The sequence below is a fragment of the Chenopodium quinoa genome, unplaced genomic scaffold, assembly GCF_001683475.1.
Source record: "Chenopodium quinoa cultivar QQ74 unplaced genomic scaffold, ASM168347v1, whole genome shotgun sequence".
NCBI lineage: Eukaryota > Viridiplantae > Streptophyta > Magnoliopsida > Caryophyllales > Amaranthaceae > Chenopodium > Chenopodium quinoa.
In genome coordinates this window covers 6,924,067-6,935,091 of record NW_018742418.1, presented here as the reverse complement: position 1 = coordinate 6,935,091, position 11,025 = coordinate 6,924,067, and the positions used below count along the sequence as shown (strand labels likewise).

The following is an 11,025-nucleotide window of genomic DNA, read 5'->3' as shown; positions in this document are numbered from 1 at the left end:
CTAAAAAATAATTAGAATCAAGTAAACATCAAGTAAAAACTTGTCACAAGAAATTTACTCCGTAACTTACACTTTTGCCATAATACCAACTAAATTCAACATTTTTATTTTTTAAGATTGAACCTAGATTTTCATGATAAAATCTTAAATATAACACAAACTACAAATTCATCAATATAATGTACTCCCTAACATTTTCATTAAAAAAGAGAGAAAGCAAGTTTAGAGTACATTATTATGTAGAGTTCTACACTTCTACACATTAAAACATACGAAGTAAAAGATATTTCATATACTTGACTATGAAGTTTTTATAAAGCAAACTTAACCATTTGACATTGTAAACTACTAAATGGCATTGCTGTAGAAGGCCATCTCTAATTTGAGCCAGCAAGCCAGCAACATCCTTAATAGCATTAAGACCATGAGGGATGAACATGACGGAGGATTTCGAGGAAGCCCCAATTTCCTTCATCGTAAAGGTGTAAAAAGTACACCCGACCCGACCTGATTCGAAACCGACCTGAAAAATATCCGATTCAGATTTAAACTCGCGTGGATACAATAATTTGGCATGACTTAACTTTAAAAATTAATCCAATCCGACCCGACTACATCGGACCCGACCTGACCATATTAGATCTGATCCGAACATTCGAATCGACACCTCTACTTCGTCGTGTCTACAATATTAACACGGATGACCCGTGCACCCGTCTAACCCTCCAACATTAATCCGCAATGTCCACTCCTCCACGGCCCACGTTTTTCAAACCTTCCCTCCCAAACCAATAAATCCAAAAAACATTCAAACATTTCAAAAAAATATGCCATCTTTCTCATTTCAATTTCTTTCCATAACTCAACGTTACAAAATCTCTTCCTATCCTTCAATTATTACAACAACATTAATTCATTCCTTCATTCAAATTCAATTCAACCTCATTTTCGCTTCAATTCATGGAAGCCGCCAAAGTTGAAACAGAGGCGGCTTTCAAGCCGGCTCATTTGGTAACTTTCTCTCCAACACCCTCTTCAAAACTCAACAATCGGCGTCTCTCAAGCCAATTCTCCAAGCCGAGTAGCCCAATTCGAGCCGGCGCAAAGAAAAAGACTTTAGCTTGGGTTTCTCTCCAAGGTCGGCTCGTTGGAGCCGATGAAGCTACCTCGGCTCAAGCCATTGACGGCGGCTTAAGCCGAGAGGAAGCCGTGGGGTGGGAACTCTTTAGCCCTATTCATCGTGTTCTTATTGTTGCTGTTGTTGCTGTTGCTGCTGCTAAATGTGAGAAGAATCGCCAGATTTTCCAACTCAGAAAATGTGTTCAACTCAGGGTTTGTAAAATTCCCCTTTTTCTTTTTAATCACATTTGAATTTTTGAATTTTTTATGAATTTTTATTGTTTTTTAAGTGGGGTTTGTTAATTCAGAGTTTGGTAAAAAAAAAAAAAAAATTAAAATTTGGTGGGTCTTAGATAATTATCGACTTTTGTAAAAATTATGTAAGGGTTCTGGAATTTGTAAATTTTTAATAATTGGAAGTAAAAAGTGATTAATTGGATGATATAGATGATGATGATATTGATGTTTAAAAATTGTTAGCTTTACAAGTACAATTGTTTGTAGACCCGCTTTGTTGGCTTCTTTTGTCAATTGTCATAGGAGAATTATACATTGTGAGCCAATTTACGCGAATGAGAATGAATTATATAGATTTTGCTTAAATTTTCGCAATTGGGATCTCTTTTAGCATGTTTGTGAGCCAATTTACGCGAATGAGATTGACTTGTACTCTTAATACCCGAGTTTTGGTTTTAAAATTGATTGAGTTAGTCACTCTACATGATCAAGGATGGTGTTATCACTGTTATATGATACCCGAGTTTTTGGTTTACTATTATGACATGCCGAATTATTTAGCTGCATTCTCTAATTTTGAATCAGTAAATGTGAATGTGATTGAAGTAATAGGGAGTGCATTCTTTTGAGTTTTGAGTGTTACTGAAAAATTTAAGTTGAGGTTACTAATCAGTGTGTCTTTATGCTCTTGCAGGATGATATATTGATGAGAATGCAGCAAAAGCTGGATGAATTGTGTGATCAAATGAATACTATGAAAGTTCAGCCTCAACTAATAGTTGATTCTTCAGCATCCAAGATAATGGATTTTTCGTCTAGAAGATCATCTTTGGCTAGCAAATCTGACTCCATGTGCACAGACTGCTGGTTCTGTGATCAACGCCGAGCCGAGTTGAATGATGTTTCAGTGAGACTCTATTATTTGCCTGTTTTGTTACAAAGTACTTCCTAGTGGTAGTTCATTGCATGCTTGTTAGAACAAAGAAAAAGATAGGGTAAGGAAACAGAATTTTGTGTTCCTCAGACTTGTTAGAAGCTGAATTTGACATGCTTGTAATGTCCCAGGGAAACTCACTGGTGAATGCTGCTAGTGGTGACGAGATGTTTAAAAATAGACTGTCCATTTCTAATGAAGCAGAGCAGGAGGAACGTCGTATGTCAGATTTGTCTGATTGGGCTTCAAGTGTCACTTCAGTGGCAGATTTACAAGTAATGAAATAACCATGGTTTTTGTAGTTTCTATATATGATGTATATGCATCTGTTTTTGAGCAAAGGATTACTTATTTTTGCCTTTCGAGCAAAACTTACACTGGATGTCGATGTTGGGTGTGCTTTTCAGCTGAATAACTTAGCAATAGAGCAAGATACTTATAATCTCAAGAGGGAATGTGAAGAAAAAGATGCTGCTATAAAGGAGCTTTCTTCTTTTATTCGTTCAAAAGATGTTGTCACTTCTAAAGTAAGATATGCCTTACTATTTGTTTCTGTTTTTCTTTAATTTGTGAATTTGTGAATCAAGGATGGCTCAGTAAAGACACATTCCTTTTCTTGACAGAGAATCGAAGAACTTGAAGAAGTTATTCGTCGAAAATGCACAATTATTACTAAGTTGAAAAAGGACTTGATTGTTCTGGAACAGAAGGTAAGAGCACTTTGCTGAAACAACTTCAATCGTTTTCAACTCTTTTTTCTCTAATAAGTTGCCAAATTCTGATCCCTAATGAATGCCTGCAATAAGATTTTATTCCCTACATCCTTAATGTTTGTGAGCTAAAGCAATATTAAGTCTACAACTTGAATGGAAGGAACATCAATATTCAACGATACTAAAGCTTTACATTATTACAGGTGGTGAACTTAACAAGAGCCAAAAGGCGGTCATTCTGTGGGCCGACCTTGGATAAGAAACAGCTACCTACAATGTCAGATAATCTGCTTTATGATATGGATAGTCCTTTATCTTCTGATGATTCAGACTGCACCTCTGAGAAGAAGCAGAATGCCTCTAGTATTGTTGAAAGTCGAGTAGCAGTAAAGGCCTCCACAAACACCCCTCTCCTAAACAGCTCTTCTTCAAGTGAGAAAGTGTCAAAGATAAACCAGAACTTATCACTTGCAAAAGCTCCATCGCCTTCTAAAAAGCTTTCTCTTCAGGTCCTGAAATCCAGACCAGTGAGTCCCCTTAAGGAGAAATCATTGAATCAAACTCATTCTTCAGCAGCTTCTCCAATGCCAAACAAGATGTCTGCAGGACGTGCAGGTGTAGGTTCAAAAACTAACAGAAGACGAACTCATAGCGGATCCAAAGATGTAGCCTCATAGAAGCGATGGATGTAGTAAGTATCTTTTCTTTTGTAAGGCTCCATATAAGTTTATTTTTACTTCTAGTAACACTTCCACAATCATGCCTGTTTGAGAACTAGGGGATCATCAATAGTTGGTGAATCGGCCTTCCCCTTGGGAGGTTAGGGGTTCGATTCTCATTGTGGGGTTAAGGCCTTAAGATATACTTCGTAGGACCCTATGCTATAATTAACATAACCGACTACTAGGTGGTACTTACTCAATTTAACCATTTATGTAGGTATGATGTCCATGAGTTAAAAAAATCTGATGAAGAAGAAGAATCGACGGTCCCTAAAGTGCAGAATCCTTGGTGATGTATTAAAGAAGCAAAGATGATCTAGAGCAGAAGGCACATATATATGTAGAACTTGGAATTTGTAATGATAATAATTTGATAATGCTACAACACAGAAGAATGTGTTCTTGTTTAGTAGTAAGTTGGTAAGCTGTGGTAAACTGTGTACTCATAAGAGTATAAGGCCATCTTTATTAGTGGTAAATCTGGTGATATATATTATATATACTTGCTCTTTGGCGTAATTAGCATGCATATAAATTATAGACTTAGTGAGTCTAGTCACCCATCCTCTAACAACGGATCATGTAGGTTTAAAAAGGCGGCTAATGTATATTGACTTTCAAGCTCCAAGGAATCATCAACAAATATTTTAGTCAACTAACTTCTTTATAAAATGGAAGATGACTTGATAAGAAAAGTCCAGTACTTGGACTCTGCTTACCCCTCAGCTTTCTTGATTTGCAGTATTTTCTCTGCTTCCGCCTTTTCATTTGTTGCCTCCCTTAGCCTTGCAGCTACATTTAAATTGACATATAAGTTTATACAACATTTAATTTACAATGCTAATACTAATACTACTTGGTGCTTTGGTAGATTATATTCAAGAGTTGTTTTAGACTTTTAGTCCCAATTTTCTAAACATGAACTAGGATTTAAATTAAACATAAAGATTGCTTAATTTACAATGCTAATACTAATACTACTTGGTGCTTTGGTAGATTATGTTCAAGACTTGTTTTAGAATATCAGTCCCAATTTTCTAAACATGAACTAGGATTTAAATTAAACATAAAGATTGCTTAATAAATGAAGTGTATAAAACATGTGACCATAATCAACATAGTAACAATAACCTTAAAAAGTTATACCAGGTATAATATACCTGCATTGATCTCCTTTATTGGAGTCTTCACCTCAGCATCAGGCTCGATGTCGACTATATGAGTATCAACAATCTTATATATATAAGTTGACATAGCCTAAAGCGAGGTGACAGATTACAAGGGTTAAACATGAGATTTAGTGTATATGTCCACTCAGTTACATAATTATGCATTACATACCATCAATAACGTAGGCTTGGATCTGAGTAGTGGTGTTGCTAAGTTTATAAAAAGCATTTGCCGTGTTCTCTTTCATCACACGGTATATAATTGATGCAACCACAGTCACGAACACATTATCCTGAGAAGATCACAGTGGTTAATTATGCCATTTTCAATATATACTGCGTTCCCAAAACCTATGTAGACCTTTCGCCTTTGAATTGGCAATACTGTATTTTCATGTCATTTATAATTATTAACTATATGATTACAAATGATTAAGGAATTTGATATACATGTACAAATACAAGTATATGATTAGTGATTTGGTATGTAACGTTAACCTTAGTTTTGGTCTGACAACGAACATTAAGTTTCACACCTAAGGAGAGACGGCCTTTTATTTCATAACCAAGGCACACAATGGCATCCAGGCTTGAGGAAATCGTCGTATCTTCCCCATTTTTCTTTGATTGCTATGGTTGAATGAGCTACTTCAAATGACTGCCCCATTGTTGAGTACCTTCACAACTTAAAAACACAAAAAAGGAAAGAAAAAAAAGGTTAAATAAGTAATTCTGTATATTAAATTGCTCAAAAACAAATTGGCCTGGGAGGGCAAGCATAAAATGTACATGAATTTATATAGCGTACTAACCTTAATCCGATACTAGGGTGCCAACCCCTGAGACTTTGCCAGCTAGCTTAGTTGAAATTAACACCCCTAAATTTGATCATGTAAGCCTTGTATTTATTTGCCTCAAAGAACATCCAAATACAAGGCTTGTGATGTTGCATTTGAGCTTCAAGGTAAATAACTCATAAGTCTTACCTGAGTTTGTGGAGATGCAACTCATGTAAGTCATGTTCGACTGGCATGATAATATTGAATAATGATGATTGCCTCTAAGAACATCCAAACAAAAGGACAAAATTCTTGCCAATCATTGTCATAAACATGACTGTTCCTAAATGGTTCCATAAGCTTTTAGGGTGATAAAGTTTACAAAGGATGGTTCGGACTTTTAGGTTTCATCTTTTTGAGTTGTTAAGGCTTTATACTTGACCTGGTATGTAAATGTTTTACCCTTTCAAATAAGTCTTACCCAACTATGCTTTTTAACTCTGCTGATACACGTCAGGAAATCCAGAGTCTCCTGTAGCATTTATGTATTTTCTTGATTCTGGAGGAGGTTCTTATCCAGAAGTAATTTCAAGTGCTCAAGTAGAGTGGCTCAAAGGCATATCTGAAGAAATTAATCCCGATTATAGGTACTAAAAACTGGAAGCTCAGATCATCCTTTCATACATTGCCCAAATTCTATTTGAAGTGTAAATAATGCAATTTTTTATGCTCACTACTTCACCTATAGATATATGGTATAAAGCTCCTATGTTGAATCCATTGTCACTGAAACTGGAAATCTTACTTTTCGTTGACTGTGGGTTATAATTCCCTGAATATAATCCCCGGAATTAAAAATAATAATTAAAATATTTGTGTTTCTTTGTTATTGTGAAGTACTATGTAGTTTCAGATCAAAAAGTTTAATAGAAACAGCTTCTATTTTTATTATTGCAGGGAGGCTGTATGAATTTGATCCCTTACCCTGCCTTCAGCAAAACTACAGAAGTCTTTGTAAAGGCATTGGGCAATGTTAGTTTTGTTTTTCTTTCATTAGATGGGAATCAACGGAGCTTTGTAAAAACTTTGCAGGGTTCCCGAAATTTTCTTTTGGCACATACCTAGTAAGGCGTATCAGAAGGCCGCCCCTTGGTTGTTTTTTGTTCCTCTGCCTTGTGTGGGCTCAATAAACAAGGAATGGGTATGTACTCAAGAATCTGAGGAGGGAATCATGAAGATTTTGAAAGATCGGCCTTCAGTCCAGGTAATGTCATGTATACGTGATTGCTTTTCATTATACTTGATACAAAATGGCAGTTGGTGCTCTGGGAACATATTAATTTATATGCTTGCTTTGCCTGAGTAATGAGTTACTAGTATATAAGAGGTTCATTCAGAGGATTTATGTCTGCAAATTTGCATTCTCTGACCTTTTTTACTTGGAGCAAGGTACATGTTGATAGAGATGATGCTATAGATGATATGTTTTTGGATCATCATTTGAGTTGCGTGACTGAAATTCACCATCATATAGTATTTGAAGGGGCCATTGTTTCAAAATGTTATGTACTTATTTGCATTAATTGAAATTTCTGTTCATGCTTATAATCGACTGCAAAGGCAGCAAAGCCATTATTTTAAAACTTTTGCAAGTACCTACCGGTCTTTGGAGAACTTTCATAGCTCCTTTATGTATTTGAAGGTGTGTAAACACAAGGATTGTTACATATTTTTCCTAACAGTGGGTGACGGACCCTCATGTGAGAGTTGGATCCCCATTGCGAGGTTTAACGGCGGATTGAGTGACACTACATTCAACCAAAATTTTCAAAAAGGCTTGTTTTATGTATAATTGCATGCAAGAACTTTGGAAGGTTGATGTAGCGTCGTAGCATCATGATCTCCTATTATCCTGAACTACTAGCTCACAAGCAATGTTGGCTGGACTCTAATAGAAGAAACATTAGATGCATAAGTCATTTTTCAATAATAATATTCTCTTAGGACTTCTGCTAAAAGTTCAAAAGCAAACTACTTACCTTTTGTCGAACAGAACAACATAACACTTTTAGGTAAATGTTCATAGAACTTACATTTAGATTTCTGTTCAATGAATTAGGTAAAAGTTCAAAGGCAATTTTCTGTTATGTTCTATTCTGCATAAATAGAAGGTCCAGGATGAATTGGTCCACCAAACTAAACCTTTTGGCCGTTTTGGGCACAGTTGGATTTTATATTGAGCAATTTTTTTTCTTTGGTGCAGGCTGTATTTGTAGGGCATGACCATGGCAATGATTGGTGTTGCCCTTACAAGAAACTGTGGCTGTGCTATGCTAGACACACCGGTTATGGTGGCTATGGGAATTGGGCTAGAGGAGCTAGAATTTTGGAGGTTGTTGATCGGCCTTTCACCCTCAAGTCATGGATAGGGATGGAAAACGGCATTGAACATAGTCATATTCTCTTGAGCTCTCATGCTGCTTATCCAGCCCCCATTTTCCTTTTGTTAGTTCTGATTTTGGTTCTTTTCTTCGGAATCAAATCCTTTTACCCTGCTGATCTTATTTCAAAAGCCAAAACCTTCATATCACCAATCGCATAACCTAAACCTGAATCATTATGCTGCAAGAGGGTGCATATCCATTCATTTCCCATGCAGCGTTCAATATTTCAATCACAGATTCACTGGACTTCTGTAGATTATGACGACTTTGTTTCATATGGTTTGGTCCTCTGCAATTTTTATTACACTATGAACTCATACTATATAGCCATTTTCTGGGGGAACACTTGTGATCCTGACATCCTGTGCAGTTGTAAATAGTATTGTAATTATCAAATTTGAATTATTGTATGCATCTGTTTACATAATTTTTAGTATGAGTACATGTTTGTTGTGCAATAAGAGTTGAGACACAACACACAGCACAACCTGTGTTTTAAGAGATTGATTCCTTGGAAGGAGGGGGGGGGGGGAGGTTTTTCGTGAGCAATCAATATAAAAAAAATAATAAAAATAAAAAAAAAATTAACATTTCAAAAATAAAAATTGCGTCGTAGTGAACAATAATATTTTATATGATACAATTGGTACTATATTTCTATGTATTCTATTTTTGACATTATTCTTATTTTTCCGTTTCCTTTCAATAAAGGAACTATTAGTGGGAATAACCGAATAAGTAATCTATTAATGCGTTCATAGCAAGCTCAAAGTTTGATAAAAGGAGTGGAGCAAAACGAAGAGCATAATTACCTTCAAAATGTTGAATATTCTTCATAAATAATGCATGTTTTTCTAATCTTCTATATCTATCTCACGTTTTCATATATACATAGTCACTAATTATAATCATATTAAGAAGAAAAATCTTAAAATTGTAGCAATTTAAGTAAAAAAAATAAAAAATGGCACAGTTACGAAAATTAGAGGGAGAAGTGGAGGTGAAATGTTCAGCAGAAATGCTATTTAAAATGAACATGGCTAAACAACCCAATATTCCCAACATATGTTCCAACATGTGTAGGGTTGAAGCACACCAAGGTAATTGGGAAAGTGTGGGTAGCACCAGAAGATGGGACTAAATTATTGGTAAATTTTTCTATTTTTTACTTAAATCCTCTTAATAATCTTTTTTTTTTCCTCACATTTATTTTATTTCAATCATTAACAAAAATAATGTTTTAATTTTACTGTTTATGTAGTATGCACTTCTTCTATTTGGAGTTTATTGTTACGCATATTCTTGTATATAGTTGAAAAGTTAGGGGAAAAAAAATCAAATATATTAATTATTTTGGGACGAAAGAGTACAATTGATAGAAGTTCCTATTCAATTCCATTTGATGGTCTAAAGTATTATGTTTGAATCTAATTTATGATTGATGCAATTTAACAGATGGGAAGTCAGAATACCTTATAGAGAGGATTGAAGCAAATGATGAGAAGAACAAGATCATACATCGTAGTGCAATTGATGGAGATATAATGAAAACTCATTGCAAAACATTCTCAAGCACATTGTATATAATCCCAAAGGGACATGCATGTTGTGTGGTAAAAATTACTCTCGAGTATGAGAAGATGAATGAAGATGCTCCAGAACCTCATCAATTGCTACACTTTGGACTTGCTATCTTCAAGGATCTTGCCCGTCACCTTACTAATGCCAATTGAGGACAAACTAAAGCTACCTTTTGTTGTGAAATAGCCCGTGTAGTATTTGATTTGTACGGAACAATAATCAACGAATAAATAAAGAAAGCAATAAAGAAGATAAATAAAACACAAGATTTTACGTGTTTGATCAACTAGACCTATTCTATAGGGGTAGAATTCGAAAGTTTTTCTTATTGGGCATATACAAGGAGTCTTCTAGTTTATTAATGAATTACAATGATTATTTTGTAACATAAAAATTACCCTAATAAAACCTTAAATTACTCTCCAATCAAAACGCTAATAGATGTTATAAGAGCGCCGCAAATATGACAACTCATCAAGCGTCGATGAGGAAAACATGGGTCACAAAATCTGCGCATCCAGGCCCCACGGACGTGCCACCACGTGCGGACACGCCGTGGTCTACTAGCAAAGGCGCACTGGTGCTCAACAAGTTTTTCTTGCTTGTTGCGCAAGCACGCAGACCTTTTGTTTGTCGACTTTGTAATCTTTTCCACAAAAATTAGAAATTAAAAAATAATAAAAAGGAGGAATAGAAACACAGATTGGTTAGCTAATCAAAGTGTGGTTCAAGGCACCTAGGTTGAGTTAATTGAAGTCCCTTTGCTGAAATTGGGCTGTATCATCCATAAGGATATCATAGGGATAGCTATGCCCCGAAGTACTATCCGGACTTTGCCTTTTTTGGGGAATTCTTCATAAAGTTTGTTTTTGCTTTTGCACCCAAAAAAGAATACCAGTAGAATCTAAGGTTTAGGGTTTAACAAACAAACCAACAAAGTCAGCCATTATCACTTCTATCACTATAACAATACCCCAGTCTGCACATGCCTGCAAAGCGCCTAATTTGAAACAGTTCTGCCACACTTCATGCTCCAACAATTATCCTCAAAGCTAGGACATGCCATCAGCTCATTCCAAATAGTTACTGTCAAGCTGTGTACTTACGGCTTTTTCTCAATGCCAAGACACTTGCTCATCCAAGTTCACAGGTTTTCTTGAGAGATTTTACACAAGGCACAATGATGGAAGCAGACAACAAATATGGAGACAACACAAAATCAATTTAAAAGGGAATACAAAAAATCACTATACCAATGCATCGGCCTGATATTTTCAGGTGCATAGCAAATGTGTTGACAACCTCACATCTTGAAAGCAGCAAGTCA

General features: G+C 35.6%; 3 protein-coding genes and 1 pseudogene across 3 annotated transcripts; 3 read left to right on the top strand and 1 right to left on the bottom strand.

Annotated features, from left to right (window-relative positions):
* Positions 1–442: 442 nt before the first annotated feature.
* LOC110711995 lies at positions 443–4,223 on the top strand. The gene is made up of 7 exons (XM_021890432.1): positions 443–1,332; positions 2,051–2,263; positions 2,422–2,565; positions 2,698–2,817; positions 2,914–3,000; positions 3,207–3,694; positions 3,943–4,223. The coding sequence occupies exons 1-6, from the start codon at positions 961–963 to the stop codon at positions 3,678–3,680; spliced, it is 1,410 nt and encodes a 469-aa protein (XP_021746124.1). The 5' UTR covers positions 443–960; the 3' UTR covers positions 3,681–3,694; positions 3,943–4,223.
* A 166-nt stretch (positions 4,224–4,389) lies between these two features.
* Positions 4,390–5,762, bottom strand: LOC110714114 (annotated as a pseudogene).
* LOC110714103 (probable inactive purple acid phosphatase 16) lies at positions 5,678–8,693 on the top strand. The gene is made up of 5 exons (XM_021892581.1): positions 5,678–5,698; positions 5,792–5,858; positions 6,191–6,320; positions 6,766–6,937; positions 7,937–8,693. Exons 1-5 carry the CDS (start codon positions 5,678–5,680, stop codon positions 8,273–8,275), a joined length of 729 nt encoding a protein of 242 aa, XP_021748273.1. The 3' UTR covers positions 8,276–8,693.
* Positions 8,694–9,081: 388 nt separating this feature from the next.
* LOC110714093 (major latex protein 146-like) lies at positions 9,082–9,850 on the top strand. The gene is made up of 2 exons (XM_021892571.1): positions 9,082–9,217; positions 9,573–9,850. Exons 1-2 carry the CDS (start codon positions 9,082–9,084, stop codon positions 9,848–9,850), a joined length of 414 nt encoding a protein of 137 aa, XP_021748263.1.
* The last annotated feature ends 1,175 nt before the right edge of the window (positions 9,851–11,025 follow it).

Excerpts from the sequence above, each read along its gene's own strand:
- LOC110711995 (XM_021890432.1), top strand. The coding sequence starts at position 961 with ATGGAAGCCGCCAAAGTTGAAACAGAGGCGGCTTTCAAGCCGGCTCAT. Across the intron at positions 2,818-2,913 it reads AAGATGTTGTCACTTCTAAA|AGAATCGAAGAACTTGAAGA; the intron begins GTAAGATATGCC and ends TTTTCTTGACAG. Across the intron at positions 3,001-3,206 it reads TGATTGTTCTGGAACAGAAG|GTGGTGAACTTAACAAGAGC; the intron begins GTAAGAGCACTT and ends ACATTATTACAG.
- LOC110714103 (XM_021892581.1), top strand. The coding sequence starts at position 5,678 with ATGTACATGAATTTATATAGC. Across the intron at positions 5,699-5,791 it reads TGTACATGAATTTATATAGC|CCTTGTATTTATTTGCCTCA; the intron begins GTACTAACCTTA and ends TGATCATGTAAG. Across the intron at positions 6,321-6,765 it reads GAAATTAATCCCGATTATAG|GGTTCCCGAAATTTTCTTTT; the intron begins GTACTAAAAACT and ends AAAACTTTGCAG.
- LOC110714093 (XM_021892571.1), top strand. The coding sequence starts at position 9,082 with ATGGCACAGTTACGAAAATTAGAGGGAGAAGTGGAGGTGAAATGTTCA. Across the intron at positions 9,218-9,572 it reads TAGGGTTGAAGCACACCAAG|ATGGGAAGTCAGAATACCTT; the intron begins GTAATTGGGAAA and ends GCAATTTAACAG.